The sequence below is a fragment of the Scleropages formosus genome, chromosome 23 (assembly GCF_900964775.1).
Source record: "Scleropages formosus chromosome 23, fSclFor1.1, whole genome shotgun sequence".
Taxonomy (NCBI): Eukaryota; Metazoa; Chordata; class Actinopteri; order Osteoglossiformes; family Osteoglossidae; genus Scleropages; species Scleropages formosus.
In genome coordinates, this window is record NC_041828.1 from 11,072,905 (window position 1) to 11,089,367 (window position 16,463).

The window sequence follows — 16,463 nt, forward strand, 5'->3', positions numbered from 1 at the left end:
AAGGGTGCTTTAGGTACGAACACCTGTGCAAAAAGTAATTAGAACTTTTCAATGAAGTCTCTGGGAAGCATCTGCCTTCTGCATGTTATTCTGTCTACTCTTGCTAGTGCTTGTTATGTTTGTTTTTCCACACATTCTGATGATAATGTTCCTTTATATGTGTTTGGATGAATGTTTCATAATTAGATGATAATTTTAGTGTCAGAAGTAATCGATTTATTTTCAGTTTTTGAAGCATGTGGTGGGGCTGGTTGTCCGTAGGCTTCCATTGCATGTGTTCCGTCATGTTTTCAAAGTCTGGTGGCAAAAACGCCCCCCCCCCAAAAAAAAACCTATTTGATCTGAGTGAAGACCAGAGCAGACTCCCCATCTCCAGTGTGCTCCCCGCCGAGCAAATCAGAAGCCATTATCAGCGAGGGCAGCTGGCTGCGGATGACTCAGAACCCCTCCTGCATCAGCTTCTGCAGCCAGACGCAGAGCGTCTCCGAAACACGGCTTGACAGAGCAACTAATTACCTGACTGGCCGTTTTCCGATGTTTCCTGCTCTGCTGGACAGCTCACAAAACAGCAAAAATTTCCATTGAATAGAGCTTGCTTTTTGGACTGATCTTTTTGCTGCTATTGTGGCCATGGTGCAGCTTTCCGCTTGCTCTCGGGATAGAATATGAGTGTGCCGGACACATATGTGCTTACGGTGAAAGCAGAAAATAGTCTGGCTGCCCAAGTCAGACACGTGTCATTTACTTTTGCGTCAGGTCTGCTGTTCCTAGAGATGTGGCTTGTGGCTATAAGTGAGTCGTTCCTTCTTGTTATGGGATCTGCTGTGATATAAATAGAAAAAAAATCACACAGCTACACTTGTTCTGGAATGTGAAAGCAATGTTTTGTACCTCGACAGTGTTGGTTTCTAACATTTTTGGAAAATTGTTTACAGCTGTGTTTGATACTTAAAATCTTGTCAATCTTGACAAGACCTTGATCTTTCTAATTGTAGTCTGTACTTATCAAGTTTAAGGGTGGGATATTGCACGATTTGGACCTTCATGATCTTTGTTCCTGCCTTAAGATTGATGTCTAGAACCTTTTCACACTCAAAGTGGGAGCAGAAGGCAATGAACAGTTGTTTGTGTTGTTTTATAAAACGTGTTATATGTTCATAAAACTGTTTAATAAATTTGTTGTGGATACTTTTTGACTTGCCCTTGTAAGTAGGAGAATCTTAAGTTCCTTAATGTAATTCCAGGGTTTTCATAAATACACACGAATGTATAAACCAAATGAAATCAGCATTTTGCGCAGTGTTTGCACTTTGACTCCATGCCCTGTTGCACCACTCTGGTTGTGATGAGAGAGGCGCCCCATGTCTTAAGTGCAGATCACATGCTAGGAGGTTTCGTGTGGTGTTAAGCAGACATGTGTTGTCACACTTATACCTTGCTCCTGCCGGTATGAAGTAGCAGGTCTCCACTTTGACGGAGGTTATCGGAATCAGTGGATTTTAGTATAGGAGCATTCTTGCAGCACAGTATGGTGCTCTGTGTTGACTGCTTGCAAAATGGAACTAAGGTTATTCTGGAAAATCAAAGAAGGTGCGGCATAGTGAAATAAAGCACTGAGGAACTTCAGATGCACCCCTTGTTCTTAAAGTGCTTGTAGTGTTTTACATTTTTGTTTTGTGATTATAACAGACATGTTTCAGAGACCAAAGCCTCTTCAGTAGATCTGGTGCTGCTGCCACCCATGACCAGCTTGAGGATTTATGGGACGCACAAAAGAGATTGCTCAGGAATCTGAAGTTTCTCATATACTCAAGTCCATTTTAATCCAATTTTGTAATTTTCTTCCCCCTTCAAAAGCTTTCAGTTGTGCATGAGGTAATCACAAAGTTCATCCGTGACTGTAAATGAGAAATTGCTTCCGAAATCCATCCCGAGTCTTTTCAAAGCCATTTTCCATCACTGCGATCCAAATATGATTTACCTGAAGATGACATTAGCCTGCTCCATTACCCCTGTTATATTAAGGTATGTTCTGCTGGAGGATGCAGGCCATTAGCCTGTGCCTCAGGCCAGGTCAGCGCTACGTTGTCCTGTTCAGAGTGATGATGTTCCACCGCCTGTTTTCTTGAAGCCATGATAAACTGCCCATCTGGCTTCTGGTTTCCGCCCCTCTTTTTTCTCTTTTTCTTTTTTTTTTTAAAGAAAAGTAAATTTGCTAAGTGTCTTGCATTTCCTGGAAGAGAATCAACTTTAGGTATGCTGTCTGATTTCCTGGGACCTGGCTGTGGCCTTCTGTCTGACCTGTATGTGGAAGGACACATGCTTCTGAAATGATGGGGCCTCATCAAAGCAAACGCAGTTTACACTGTTTGTCGCTTTTCTGTGAAGCTAAGCAGCATGACATCTTCCGCAGTGAGCGCAAGACCACTTAGCATAGGGGTAATAATTAAATGGAAGTTAATGCGTAACTGTTTAAATTAGAGTATCCCATTAAGTATGAGGGGGGATGAACTCAACAACAGGGGCCTTGCATTAAGGCTTTTTCAGAGTCAGTTTTTTTTTCCCCTCCCTCTCCACTTGTGTGACAGGAGGTCTTGTCTTCTGCTGCTCATCTAGCTGGAAATGTCAGGTAATATTTAACGAAAATAATGCAATATTTTGGCACAATAATGAATTGTTTTAGTTGAACCTGAAGTGATCCTGTTTCTTTTTGTGTGCTGTGGCTGTGGTTTTTCATGGTTACAGCTAACTAGTTTTGGGCTGTTAAGTATTTTGGGCAATTTAGCAGGGTTTCTCTTGTAGGAAAACTTTAAAGACTTGATGTGCTTCCAGTAATCTAGTGGTTGAAGTCATTGCCTTGCAAATGAAAGGTTCAAATCCCACTTCCGTTTGTACTACCGTTGATCAAAGTACTTACGCTGAATTGATACAATTAAAATTGCCTATCTGTATAAATGGGTAGATAATTGTAAGTAGGCTTATACAAACCTGACAACTTGCCTTGGACAAATCTCAGCATAATTAATAATAATGTGAATCACCTGTTTTGTGCTCATATGCTCTTCAAGTAAAAGCAGTAATTTTGCAAAAGAGATGTTCGCTTTTTGGTTCATGCACTTTGTCATATGACTCTCAATTTGACCTGTTTACTGTTAGTTTCATTTTAATATTTATTTCTGGTCCAGATAATTTCTTGAGTAAGCATTAGTCAAACACCCCCATCAGCACTGCTCTCCCTGTTGTAATATTAACCATTGTCTTGTAGTGGGTTATTCATTCATTTTCCTAAGAGGTCTGTTCGAAAAGAAATGTGAAAAGCATGAGAAAGTGTATCGCATCGTAGGATTTGCAAATGGGTAGCAAGAGCTGTTGCCAAAAGGCAGAAAGAGACACTTTGAATTGCAATGGCTCACACCGTGCATTGTGTATTCCAGACGGAATCTGTGAATCACTTGGCAGAATTTACTGACTACAGAAAATCCAGCAAAGATTGGTTCGTGATAGACGGGAGGGAGATTTACAAGCTCGACCCCATCTCTGTCGATCACCTTTTCACTGAGCTTGAAAAAAGGAAGAACAGATTCTTACGGCAAGATAAAATGTTTCATATTGTGCACAACTGGGGGAAATGTAGAAGTGATGCTATACAAATGCTAGAAACATAACATACAGTTTTTCCTTCTGGCTGCTACACTTTAAATAAACTAAAAATCTAGACCAGTTTGATCAGTGCTTTTATCCGTGTAAAATAATATTTAATCTCTGTAGAATAAGGGTGGCAGAGTGGTTAGAGACAACACCTTACCATGCGCTGTAGGACCCAAGTTCAAATCCCAACTTCTGTGCTTGTAACACTTGACCAAGTCTAAACTGTGCTGTTGTATAAATTGGCAAATAATTTTCAGTAGCTTCATATACTATCCTATCGTTGCATTACTTTGGAGAAAGGTGTCGGCTAAATTAATAAAAGCAAGAAGACTACTGGTAGATCACAACGTGACTTCATAAGTTTTTTTTTTTTTTTTTCCCTTCCCCCCAAATTACATCTTTGTCAGTTAAACTGTGCAGAGGGCTTTGCCAGAACTTTCCCTGAGACCCTGCTAAACCAGATCTGAGACTGTGAGATGCAAATGGTGACCTTGGCTGATTCCACTTCTCTTCTGCCCATGTTCTGTTGACCATCATGACTCAGGGTGTCACGACACATTTGTTACTGTTGTGACAGATCCACGCTTGAAAGACAGCGTAGGTTGATAAGCATCAGATCGGCCACTTTTAAAAGTCGACCTTTCAGGTGAAAAGTGTGATGACAAGTCATGACATAAGTAGTCATCATAGACAGCAATAATCTTTTTTTAATGGGAGTAAATTGAATTTCAGTTGTCCAGTGGCCTGGTTCTTGATGTCTGGGGACATATTGCAGGCCTGCATGTTAAATGGGAAGCGTGAAATGGGTTACTGTGTTCTCACGTGGTTTTTACTCCTCGCTTGGCTTCAGCGCTCTCACTAATCCAACTGAGAGATGGCCACTCGCATTATCACCGCCTTTTCATTCATACAGCTGCCAATGCAGACATTTCAGGAAAAGTGGACAGGCGCAGAAAACGTGGCATTTATCCTGTTGTATTTAACAGGCATCCTGCAAAGCCCCCTTTCCCTCTTAACTCTTGTGATAATATGATGGATGAAAGTGGAATGCTTTCTGTGGTTTTTCACCTCAGTGCCAGAGCAACGTTTTCTTTTTCTGGGCCACTGCTGCTCACAGTGTTGTTCGACAGCTGGCTTTTGTCACGATCGCCCCTCTTGTTGTCTGTCACATCGCTTCATTTTCCAAGAACGCGTCAGTCATTACTAAGAACTGTCAGTTGTTTCACAAGCTCCCATTTACAGTCATTGTTGACTGTCTCAGCTTCTATCAGATCACTTCCAATTTAGTGGCACCTTATAAGACAAGTTTCTAGTGTAACATTTGATTAATTTAGCTGTTTTAAAGGGTGGCAGGGTGGCATACCAGGTAGTGCTGGTGCCTTTACCTTTTGGGCTGTGGATTTGGACATGGATTTGAAACCAGCTCAGTCTGTGTGTAATTTTTATGTTCTCCCCGTGTTTGCGTGGGCTTCCTCTGGGTGTTCTGGTTTCTCCGATAGTCCGAAGACATGTGTCTCAGATGGACTGGTGAAGTATGTGTGATTGCACTGTGAGGGACTGGCATCTTGTGTTTTTGGGATGGACTCTGGACCACTGCAACTCTTGACTAGGAAAAGCAACTTAAGATGATGGACGGATGGATAATTCAGCAGTTTTGTTTGTTCAACCTTCCCCCCCCCCCCCCTCTGCTAAACATAGAACTAATTGCAGCATGCATTTATTTGTTTGTTTGTTTATTTATTTATAATTTTGCTGACCTCACTTTTTAAAACATTCCTGGCTGATGCCACTTCTCACTCCTGCAGGTCTTTCCTGTTCTGCAAGGATGGAAACCCCAACAAGCGCAACGTGCACAACGAGACGGCCCTACACCTGCTTTGCATGGGCCCGCAGATCATGCTTCCCGAGGGTGCGTTGCACCCACGCCTGGCCCGGCCACATGAGGATGAGCAGCGGCGCGCCGACTGCCTGCAACTGATCCTCAAGTGGACCGGTGCCAAGCTGGACCAGGGCGAGTATGAGCGCGCCAACGTGAATGCCACCGATGCCAAGAAGAGCACGTGCCTGCACTACGCAGCAGCCTCAGGGATGAAGACCTGTGTGGAGGTGAGGTGGACCCCAGGCAGTTCGTCCCTGAAATCCACCTTTTCTATAGGAATGCATTTGCATGTGCATTTCTACATAGGCAGCAGGTGTCATGGGTGTGAGGGATTTGTACCTTTGAGTGCAGGACAGGCTCTGCTGGTGTGCCTTTAAGCTACAGACTTGCTGAATTGCTTTGTGCAGCATAATCAGTTGCATAAATGACTTTCAGTCCTAAAATTAGCTGTGATTCTGTGATGCATAAGTTAATTATACTATTTAGGAGAAGAAGAAGAAGAGTTTCGATGAATCTAGGATACCTATGCAACAGGTGGTATAATTGTTGGAGCTGTCACCTTGCACCTGATGGGCTTTGGTTTGAATCCTGCTCTTGCTGTAGAACCCTTGGTAAAAGTACTTGACCTAAGTGATGTAGCAAAAAGTTACTCAGCTGTATCACTGGGTAAATAATTTTAAGCAGCTTAATGGAGAAAGTTAACCATTGTAAGTTACTTTGGGCAGAGGCCTCAGGTAAAAAAAAAAAAAAAAGATGTTTTATCACACTCATCTTGAGATGCATCTGGACACATCGCCAGTGATGTAACCTGGGGTCATTGGATGTTTTGGGTCTTTCAGCATCCTGCACCCTTGCTTCAGTGGCTCAGCCACTGTGATCCGATTCTACCCTGTGTCTAGGCAGCAATTCCTTGTTTATAATATTGAAAGATATTCACACGAAGAAGAGTTCTTTGTCTGGTTTCTGTGCATCTGCTAGTGGTGTCTTGTTTGTATCACAGATTGGTAATGGCTGCAGATCGTGTAAAATGTGTATATAAATCAATGCAGCACCAAGCTTTTCTTGTAGTAATCCTTCCATTGATTTCTTCTATCCATTAGAGAGGTGCTCTGGACATGTAATTTTAAGGAATATTTTAAAAAAATGGGAGATATTTATAGACCGGGAGCAAAATGATGGAGGTGGATGCCAGCCACCGAGTGCCAGCATGGCGGGTGTTCCGCGAGTGGCGTGGTCATGTGACTCGTGAGTGTAGACAGATGGTCACAGCAGAGCTGCTGAAGAACGCTCCGGAACGTTAGCGCAGCGAACCGTCGCTCTGGAAACGGACAGGCACTCAGCGTAGCTTCAGGGCCCAAGCAGACTCGGGAACGGGTGTGATGTTCACCATTTTATTTCTGCTGAACCAACATGGGGAGAAACATTTTTCAGTGGTGTGTCAGAGCTTGAAGGCCTGATTCAGTTAAGCCAGGCAAGCTTGTTTTACCCTTTTTTTAAGGAGGGAGAACACTATTTTTGAGTATCACATTATCTCTGAGCACCTGTGTGTCACAGTTCTTTTTAAAAAAAAAAAAAAAAAACCCTCAATATTCCTTCCATGAAAAGTTTTTGCATTTGAGGATTTCATGCTGTCTTGACACACATTGAGGAATATGGAGAATTGACAGTGAGGAGGTAGCTGCTGTCTGTGCTCTGAATTTAAAAATTCGGCACTGTTTGTGTTTTGCTGGATTGTTGGGATCATATCGACTCATATTGGCGGTTGTCATGGAAGTGCTAGTGCGCTGCTGTGGACTGCCACACTGACAGGGTGCTCTGGAGTGAAATCCCATGCATGAGAAAGCTACCAGCTATTCTGCAGTAATGTGCCATCAGCATATGGTGACTGTACAAGTAAAAGTTGCCAGGATCATATGTCACTGTACTACAGAGCATCTGCTGAGCAAATGTGTCAATGTAAGTAATGCTGATATGTAAGGGAAGGTAGTCTTTTTTTAATTTTTATGGATTTAATGGCCCTGTGATTATAAGCACCCTTTTATGGTGCTTACAGCCTAATCCTGTTAGGCAACAATTGTATTCACATACTGTCATCACATTGTCTCTCTCTCTACTGCTACACCCATTCACACGCCTTCAGTACCTGGTGAAGAGCAATGCAGACCTCTTTGCGGAGAACGAGAGCAAAGAGACTCCATGTGACTGCGCGGAGAAACAACACCACAGGGATCTCGCCCTCAGCCTGGAGGCTCAGATGGTCTTCTCCAAGGACCCCGAGGCCGAGGACATCGAGGCAGAGTACGCGGCCCTGGACCGCAAGGAGGTGGGCCATACCCTCCCTGCTCTGGCTGTGGTGGGCTAGACCTTCTTCTGCTTTGTGCATACCCCCTCTCACCACCCCGACACCTCGGCATGGCTGCACACGTGTCTATGGACACCAGTGTAGCCTCAATTCCCCCAGATTCCCCACGCAGCCGTCAGGATGTCATCTTCACATTCCTCCGTGATCTCTCCCTTTCCTCAACAGGGCGTGACCATGTTCTGCAATCATCTTCCTTCTGGATAGAGCCATGGTCTGAAATACAGAGGTGCAGTGTTCTCCCGCCTCAAGATGTTTATAGAATCAAAAAGAGGAGGAGGTGGAATTAAGTGTGAGACCTTAAAATAATGAAATTATAAAGCAATGGACTGCAGCTGCACCGAATACACACACAGCGAAGCAGTCAGAGCTGCTTTAAAACGTTCTGCAGGAGTGATTCGGTCGATTGTTTCTTCAGCCTGCCTGCCTTTGTCTCTGACTGATGCCCAGATAGCTGATGTACAGTGCACTTTCTCCCCAAGGCTAATGTGCATCAGAATGGGAGCGCTGCTCTCCAGGAGGCATTTTAGTGAAATGGTGCCCCCCGCACCATTATTTTGTGTGTCCATGTGTGTGCACACGTTTGCATGTATTTGTCTGGTGTGGAGGATTTCTTTCTTCACTCTTTGGACATCTTGTGCACATTTTTACTTAGGAGAACTTTAGGTCTTTTTAAGTCCAATAAATAGCCGTGGAACAAGGTGGAGGAAATGAATCCAGGGCTTGGAGAACTAGTACCATTTTTTTTCATACTTTACGTAACACGTCATAGTTGTTTTATTAATGCTTGATTCAATTTCTCTAATATACTTTGAGGGGAAAAAAGGCAGTGTTCATAGGGAGCAATAGGTTATGTGAAAGTGGTGGACATACATAGAGTAAATAGCTTTTTCATTATGAAACATAGCAATCATGTTTATTACAGCTGATTGAAAAAGAGCAGATCTTTTTACACGTGTATAGAACTTAATTTCCTTTGTCTCTCTAGAGGTCAAGATAATAACAGGGCAGTTTTTTATTATTCCTGTTTTATTATCATCACTTCCCATTCATTAGAGAATTGAGAGTTCTTAATGTTGGTAATGTTACTGTGAAAGTGCTGGGAAGTTACCTAATGCTGACATTAATTTTACTTTAGTCATGTGGATTTACGCTGAGGGAGAACAGGACACCGGAAGGGAGCTTTCATAACAGCATCGTTTGAACGCTCCGTGTCTGTCCGCTCCAGAGAGCCGTGCTGCCGTCAGTCACACTGCCTGTACATTGTGATTTATTCCACCTCTCCTCTCACATGACATTTGGTCCTCTGCCCTATGGCACATGCTGTTCATTCCCTTGAGCTTCCTTATCCTTTTCCTGGTGATCAGCTGACCCCCGTGGGAGACTCAGCAGCCACCCTCTGCCACCCCAACCCTGCGGCCTGGACTCCCTGCTCCGCCTGCTGAGCAGACTCCGATAAACGCGTGTGTGCTAGTGCACAGAATGCACGATGAGGAATTACGTGCTATCGCAGCTCTCCCAGGCAAGCGGCTGCTGTGCCCGGGCCTGGACTCAGTCTAAACTCCCCTTCCTGGCCCCTTTAATAGGTCCTCCTGGAGTGAAAGGTCTCTATTGTGTTACCCCAAGAATGGGCTGGACAGGGGTAAACAGCCAGCAGATGCCTTTTATTGATAGTTTAGCCCTGAATGTGTGGAAACGGTTTCCTTTTTCCCCCGCTCTTTCTCCTCTGTTGAGTTAAAGTAGTGTGGAACATATCAGCTGACTCCTCGGCTTTCTCTTCTCTCTGTGCAGGCGTACGAGGGCCTCAAGCTGCAAGACCTGCGTCGCCTGAAAGATATGCTGATCGTAGAGACGGCAGACATGCTCCAGGCCCCTCTCTTCACGGCCGAAGCCCTGCTTAGGGCTCACGGTACGACTCTCCCTCATCCTCTTCAGTCAACCCCAGTACCTGCACAGCCGTGTGTGATGAGCTGATCTGATGAGAGATGGCTCACATAGCAGGCTGTCACACCGGGTGCTGAAGGAAACATCCTCTCTCACTTCAGATGGACCTCTGTGAGGAGATCACAGCCCAGTTCACAGCGCCCCTTGAGGGTGCACAGTATCACAGTGTTTAAGTAAAAGATGCTGAGATTACTGCCACTTGAGATTAAGCCACAGTGTTTAGCAGACCGTGGCCTCAAAGCTGTCAGTTTTTCTGCAATACTTTTTAAGCAGCACTGCACTAAACTACTACATACTACAACTGCAGAAAGGTAGCTAATGCTCTAATTTCTGACTCCACATGTAATGTTATAGCAAAGACAAGGTTTCATATCTGAATTAAAATGCAGAACATGTGTGACGGTGGAAACTGGAAATGACAGGGATGATTAATGCTGACAAGATGAGAATGAGAATGTGATTCTTGGTCTAGCTGACGTGCATTTGGTTGATTTAGGGCCTTGGTAAATATGCTCTTTGTTTTCACGATAATACTGATGTTGTCGCCAGGTTGGACAGTAGGAAAGCCTCTTTTAATTACAGTGTGGCATTGTATGCTGGACAGATCGGGCATTAACTAATATTGGTGCCATATACTTAATACATCACAAGTGAAAGAGGAATAATGCTAGGAAACACACTGAGGAGAAGGGTTGAGGTTCAGTCGTGCGTAGTGTTGCGGGGGATCTCAATTAACACAGGAAAACAAGTGGCTGTGCTGTTTTAAAGCCTCTGTTAAAGCTCATCTGCAGCCTCATTGCTCCGGCAAAAGGGCTCGGGGGCAAACTGTCTGACAACAGGGAAATTACCCTTGGCATGGATCACACTGGATAAGGACTGTTATTAAAGCGCAAACATTGATATATTGATGGCACTAAATTGAAGAGAACAGGTGCAGGTGCCTATAATCCTACTGAAAACAGGAATGTGTTTTTTAGTTTTATAATAGAACCTTTATATACTAAGACTTGCTCTAGGTTGAGTTTATTGTATTGAAAGGATTTATGATATATTCAGAGAAGAAATAGTTGTCTGTTAAATTATCATTATTATTATTATGGCAAGTGAAATGTGAGTATTCTAGTGGTGCAGAAAAGAAAAAGTGGAATAAAACTGATTGAGAAATAAAAAATAATAGTGCAGCCTGAAAACACAATACTGTACTGTATTTACATTTTTATTTTGTATTGCTCTTATTTTAACATAAATAATATGTGAAATTTCTATGAGTATTTGTCACTTACAACAAGTTTGTCAAAATGGAACCCCCTAGTAAGTCAAGAATTATATGAAACTTTTCGCGGAGTATTTCCGGGCAGCACGGGAGGAGCAGCATTTTGAATCTGGTTCTTTATACCTGGGGTGCGATGGGTCTAACCCTATACACTGTCTGCCTCCTCATGTTTAATGCATTGATAATTTTGCTGTAAATAGTTTTTTTTTTTTTTTTCTTCCCCTTCCTTCTCCCCCCTCATGTAATCTTCTGTAGTTAATAGTAACACTGGTTTAGGAGAATGTGCAGGTATATAACAAGGCTGTAAGATACTGCGGAACTGCTTGTACCATGGTATACTGTAGGTTTTATTGTACTTGGTATCTCCAGAGCTGGCCTCCACATTCAACCAAAATAATTTTTTTCTGGAAGCACATTTTTGTGATGCTCTGTGATACTTTGTTCAAGCAGACGAGTTTGCTTCGGCCAACAGCAGTATAACATGATAATTATAATTGTTCTGTCTGCGGTTTCACATATCAGATTGGTCTGAGGCACTTGGGCTATGCTCCTCTACCCAATCCTGCTCCAGGTTCTGCCTCTGTGGTCTCATGTGGACTGCAAGGGCTTCTGACGATTACATGCTGCACATCTTCACTAAAAGTGCAAGTTTACTCTGAATTTTGAATATCTATCCTGTCCCTCAAAATCTGTTTGCATTATTTTAATGGAGCAAACAGATTCTGTAAGATGATTCACAGTACAGTATTAATTCTTTGACAAAAGCATATTTCTGTAATTATGAAATCAAATTAATATTTGATTTCATAATTGGTGTTTGGTATTGGTGCATTCATGACATTTCTGTTTATTCATTTAGCCTTTGCTGCTCTCAAAAGCTTTAATTTGAATCTAAAATGAATTAAGTTGTCCTTATAGTAACTGGACACGTGATTCCTTCCTGTCAGACTGGGACAGGGAGAAGCTGTTGGAGGCTTGGATGTCCAATGCCGAGGACTGTTGCCAGCGTTCAGGGGTCCACATGCCCACCCCACCACCCAGCGGCTGCAATGCCTGGGACACTCTGCCTTCCCCACGAACTCCCCGCACCACCCGCTCCTCTGCCACCTCGCCTGACGAGATCAGCCTGGGGGATGAAGGCATGCCCCTGGTGAGAGAGACCCGTAGCCACGTTCTCTAGTGGTGTCTCTCCTTTACAGACTGACTGAAAACTAAAAGTGCTTCTGCTATTTCCTTCCATCATTTAAATACAGAACTAAGCAGTTCATGTACTTCAAACTCACCTGAGGATATGCAAGATATACTTTGCTTTGTATTTAGAGTTGACCATAGTCTATTTAGGTCACTTGAGATTCTGGGACAGTGTGCTTTTTCAAATTTCAGCCACAGCATTAACAAAACAATGGATTCCTTATCATGAAAGTGTTGTCACAGTTTGAGTGATGTAACTGAAATGAGCAGCTTGAATTTGGAGTAGTGATAATATGAAACATATTTTCATAGGTAATAATGTTCTTTGTGTAATATATCGTGCATCAGTGTTACACATTTATTTAGGGGTAGTATTATTCATTGTGTTTGAAAGAGAGAGTATTAAACTCATTGACGGTAGGTTGATCTTGGATAAACCACATACAGCTGTCAGTAAACTTGTGCGTAGTGTTTATAGTTTGTTATAATAAGGTGTCTCCTGTCCTCTTCAGTAAAATTGGACTTGTGCTGCTGATTTTTTTTTTTTTTTTTTTTTTAAACTTAGTCTCATGTCCTGATATTAGGAAGCTGCTGCAACTCTTCTAGATTGCAAACATCTGTGGTTCTCTGCCATTGAATCTGTTGTGTTACAGATGTGCTATTATATTTAGTAGATGTCCTGTTAAGACGTTGGTTTAGTTTGCACATGGGCTTGCCCCTACGGACAGATGTTTAAATTTGCAGCTTGAACCTTGATATATATATATTCCCCCCCTCCTCCCTCTGCCAGTGTGGCATCTGCATGTGCACAATTTCAGTATTCGAGGACCCTGTGGACATGCCATGTGGACATGAATTCTGCAGAGCATGCTGGGAAGGGTGAGTTTTGAATGGTTGTAATAAGATTTTTCCATCTTTTCTCATCTTTTTTTACATCAGGATTCACACTGCATGGCTTATTTACATTTGAATAGGTCTTTTCTTACACAAGACACATTTCTGAAAATCTCCTCAGCTCTGTCAGGATGCAGTTTTGCATTTTTAAGCACAAGTGCCGAACCAGTTTCACCACTTCATTCACTCATTCATTCATTTATTTATAACACCAATAATAATCAAGGTCTTTGAGTTATGATTACTTGAAGAAATAGTACACGTTGGATCAAATATCCTTACGTCAGCAATGGAGGAGGCTAATAGGTTTTTTTTTTTTTTTAAATACTTTGTGTGAAGAGTGCAGTCTGTTGAACTGATTTATAAAAGGCCGTTCTTGCAGTGAGATGGGTAAACATTCAAGAGTAGTTGTTGTCCTGTGCTCAATGTTTTCATGTCCATTTGCATGCAGGTGATATGATTGCTCTTGAGTTGTTGTTGCACAATGTCCCATCAGGTTCTTGAATATGAAGATCCAGGAAGGGGAGGCGCACAACATCTTCTGTCCAGCCCATGACTGTTTCCAATTGGTGCCTGTGGAGGTCATCGAGAGCGTTGTTTCCCGTGAGATGGATAAGCGCTATCTACAGTTCGACATAAAGGTACAAATAACGGCCTGGAGGACAGTGGCAGTGTACAATGTGTATAGTTCTTATTTTTTAGGCACAGGCACTAGAGTTGTTGAAGGAGCATTGTTAAAACAGGAAAACATTGCTCAAGCAAGATTTGTAGGCGCATGGCCATGGTGTTTTGGTTCAGGTAGTATGAGCCCGATGGATTAGTGATTTTAATGTTTCCCTGATTAATCCAATTGTATGCGGTATTACCAGGGTTATTTTTAATATTTGTTAGGTTGGTGGTCCCCTCCCAATTCATATTTCCTCCATTTTAAATCCATATTGGACCCAGTCATCACTTCTGACCGTATGTTGTTAAAAGATGCTTCCAGAGAATATCACCACGTCTGAAAAATATAGTGCTGTAGATTTTTAATCTTCCTGTGAGTTCAGTTATGTGAGATTTTGCTTAGGTTGTGTCTGCGCTCCTTATCCGCACTTTCTATAATTAATGGGCACAGTGTTGTCTCCTTTTTCTCCATTGGCCTTTGATCAGAAGCCTGTCAAAGTTACTAATTAATGGACATTTTTTCTAATAGCCAAAATGTAAAGTACATTTTTTGTTAGGAAGACCAATGGCCCTTGACAATCATATTATTCTTTCAAAGCCAAAGGTGGATTTGAACTAATTTTTGACATTTGTAGCAGACTTAAATGGATTTTTTTTTAACTCAGTTTTTAAATGTCATGAATTTGCCTTTTGTTGGTATTACAAATTCTCTGCAGATTTTGTATGAGTTCATTCTGAAAGGAACACATGAACTTGGAATTAGCTTTAATTGAAAGCCTCTTTATCATTTTGGCATCTAAGAAGCTGCTAAAGGCCAGACCACCTGTTTTGATGCAGCTCTGTTATTCTCTCCCCAGGCCTTCGTGGAGAACAACCCGGCGATCAAATGGTGTCCCACCCCAGGGTGTGAACGGGCTGTGCGCCTCAACAGAGTGGGTCCGGGGACCGCAGCATCGGATCCGCTCAGCTTCCCGTTACTCCGTGCTCCTGCTGTGGACTGTGGGAAAAGCCACCTCTTCTGCTGGTCAGTGGGGCTCTCCAAATGTGGCTGGCACTGTGAAAGTGTGACACCCCCCAGTCACCTTCCTACACTTTGCCCTGCAGCAGCTGTTACTGAAAACACGCTATGACAAAACACCCCTGACGTATCACCGTGTAAACTGTTAGTCTGACAGTTACACACGCTTTAAGAGGCACAAGGGGAAACCCAAAAGTGTGACGAGTTGTGTGCTGCAGTTTGATGTCCTACTGAGAGGGAGGCTGTAAGTGCTAACTTAGTCACAAATTTCATTATGATTTCAGCACACTGTCTAAAAATTACCACAGTGTGGCCTAGTTTGTCTCTTTTCTGGGTGCTCTGTGGCGTTCTGTTGAGTTTAGTGGATCAAAATAACCTGTGTGCTTTTCTGTATCTTTGTCATTGGAAGCAATAGGTCTTTACAAATATACAGTATGTATTTGTAATATTTGTGTATCTGTGTGTATGAACTTATGTTTTTGTTGCATGATGGTTTGTTCCCTTTTTTTTTTTTTTTTTTTTTTTTTTTTTTTTTTTTTTAAAAACAAGTAAAGAAAGGAAAAAAGCTCCTCTCTGCACTGTTGGCAAGCTCAGAGTAGTAGCCCTGTTTGACCGTGTGTGTTTATCTGCAAGACAGAGTCAGTGTGTCTCTGTCCTTGTGTGTTTGTGTGAGCACTCTGGCTCCTGGCCACGGGCCTGCAGGCTACTGGAGACTTCAATGCCTCGGCCATCCTGCAGCTCGGGTGCCTGTTTGGTCAGCGTCTGGCCAACTCGATCCATCCCTCTTAAGCTTTTCAAGTGATGCTCATTTTTTTACAGGCCAAAGTCGTTCATTTCTGGAATGTTCTTACAATGACTGGAAAATAACTTGGCAAATTTTTTTACAGCAGTAGGGAGAAATGCAAAAGAAAAATAACCTGATCTATAAACACTTTGTTGTTGATATATTGTGATATTAATAGGAAGTGGTGGAGCAATCTGCCCAGTTGTGGTTGGATGAACAGTAAACAGAGAATATGGGTTTATTTGTCCTGCTTGATGCTGTTGGTAGGAGTAAATAAATTTAGAAATGTGTCCTTTCCAACTGGCTCTCTGCGGTTTTCGAAGCCTTCGGCTGAGTGTCCAAGCTGAGGCCGACCTACCGCCAAGCCAGGGGTGGCAGAGTAGTACTGTGAACACGTTTTGTCTTTTGCAGGGAATGTCTCGGAGAGGCCCATGAGCCCTGCGAATGCCAAACCTGGAACATGTGGCTTCAGAAAGTGTCTGAGATGAAGCCAGAAGAATGTGAGAACCTCTACCTTTGCGGGCATGGGTCAGGGTTGGGCAGGGGGCTGCTAACTTTTTGTATGTTTCACTTTTTCACTTTATTTTACACCTAGTACTTTCCTTGATCAGTTAAACCAGAACATGATATCTAGTGGTAAATGGAATGCGCTTGTAACCTGAAGGTTGTTTCATCCGAGATCCCTACTGTAGTACTATTGATAAAGATAGCTTCACCTTAATCACTTTCATAAATTACTCAGTCTGTAATTCAGTAAAATTGGCTCAGTATAAAATCATCAGTTAAGTAACAAAAGAATAGGACACT

General features: G+C 42.6%; 1 protein-coding gene across 4 annotated transcripts in view; it reads left to right on the top strand.

Moving 5' to 3' along the window:
- LOC108933411 (ankyrin repeat and IBR domain-containing protein 1-like) overlaps positions 1-16,463 on the top strand; it is a 43,465-nt gene that overhangs the window by 13,933 nt on the left and 13,069 nt on the right. For all 4 annotated transcript variants that reach the window (XM_029248228.1, XM_029248227.1, XM_029248229.1 and 1 more), the window contains 8 exons: positions 5,454-5,754; positions 7,668-7,850; positions 9,678-9,795; positions 12,051-12,253; positions 13,085-13,173; positions 13,685-13,829; positions 14,712-14,878; positions 16,068-16,156. In XM_029248228.1, the coding sequence (XP_029104061.1) occupies positions 5,454-5,754; positions 7,668-7,850; positions 9,678-9,795; positions 12,051-12,253; positions 13,085-13,173; positions 13,685-13,829; positions 14,712-14,878; positions 16,068-16,156 (1,295 nt within the window). The remainder of the gene's footprint in view (positions 1-5,453; positions 5,755-7,667; positions 7,851-9,677; positions 9,796-12,050; positions 12,254-13,084; positions 13,174-13,684; positions 13,830-14,711; positions 14,879-16,067; positions 16,157-16,463) is intronic.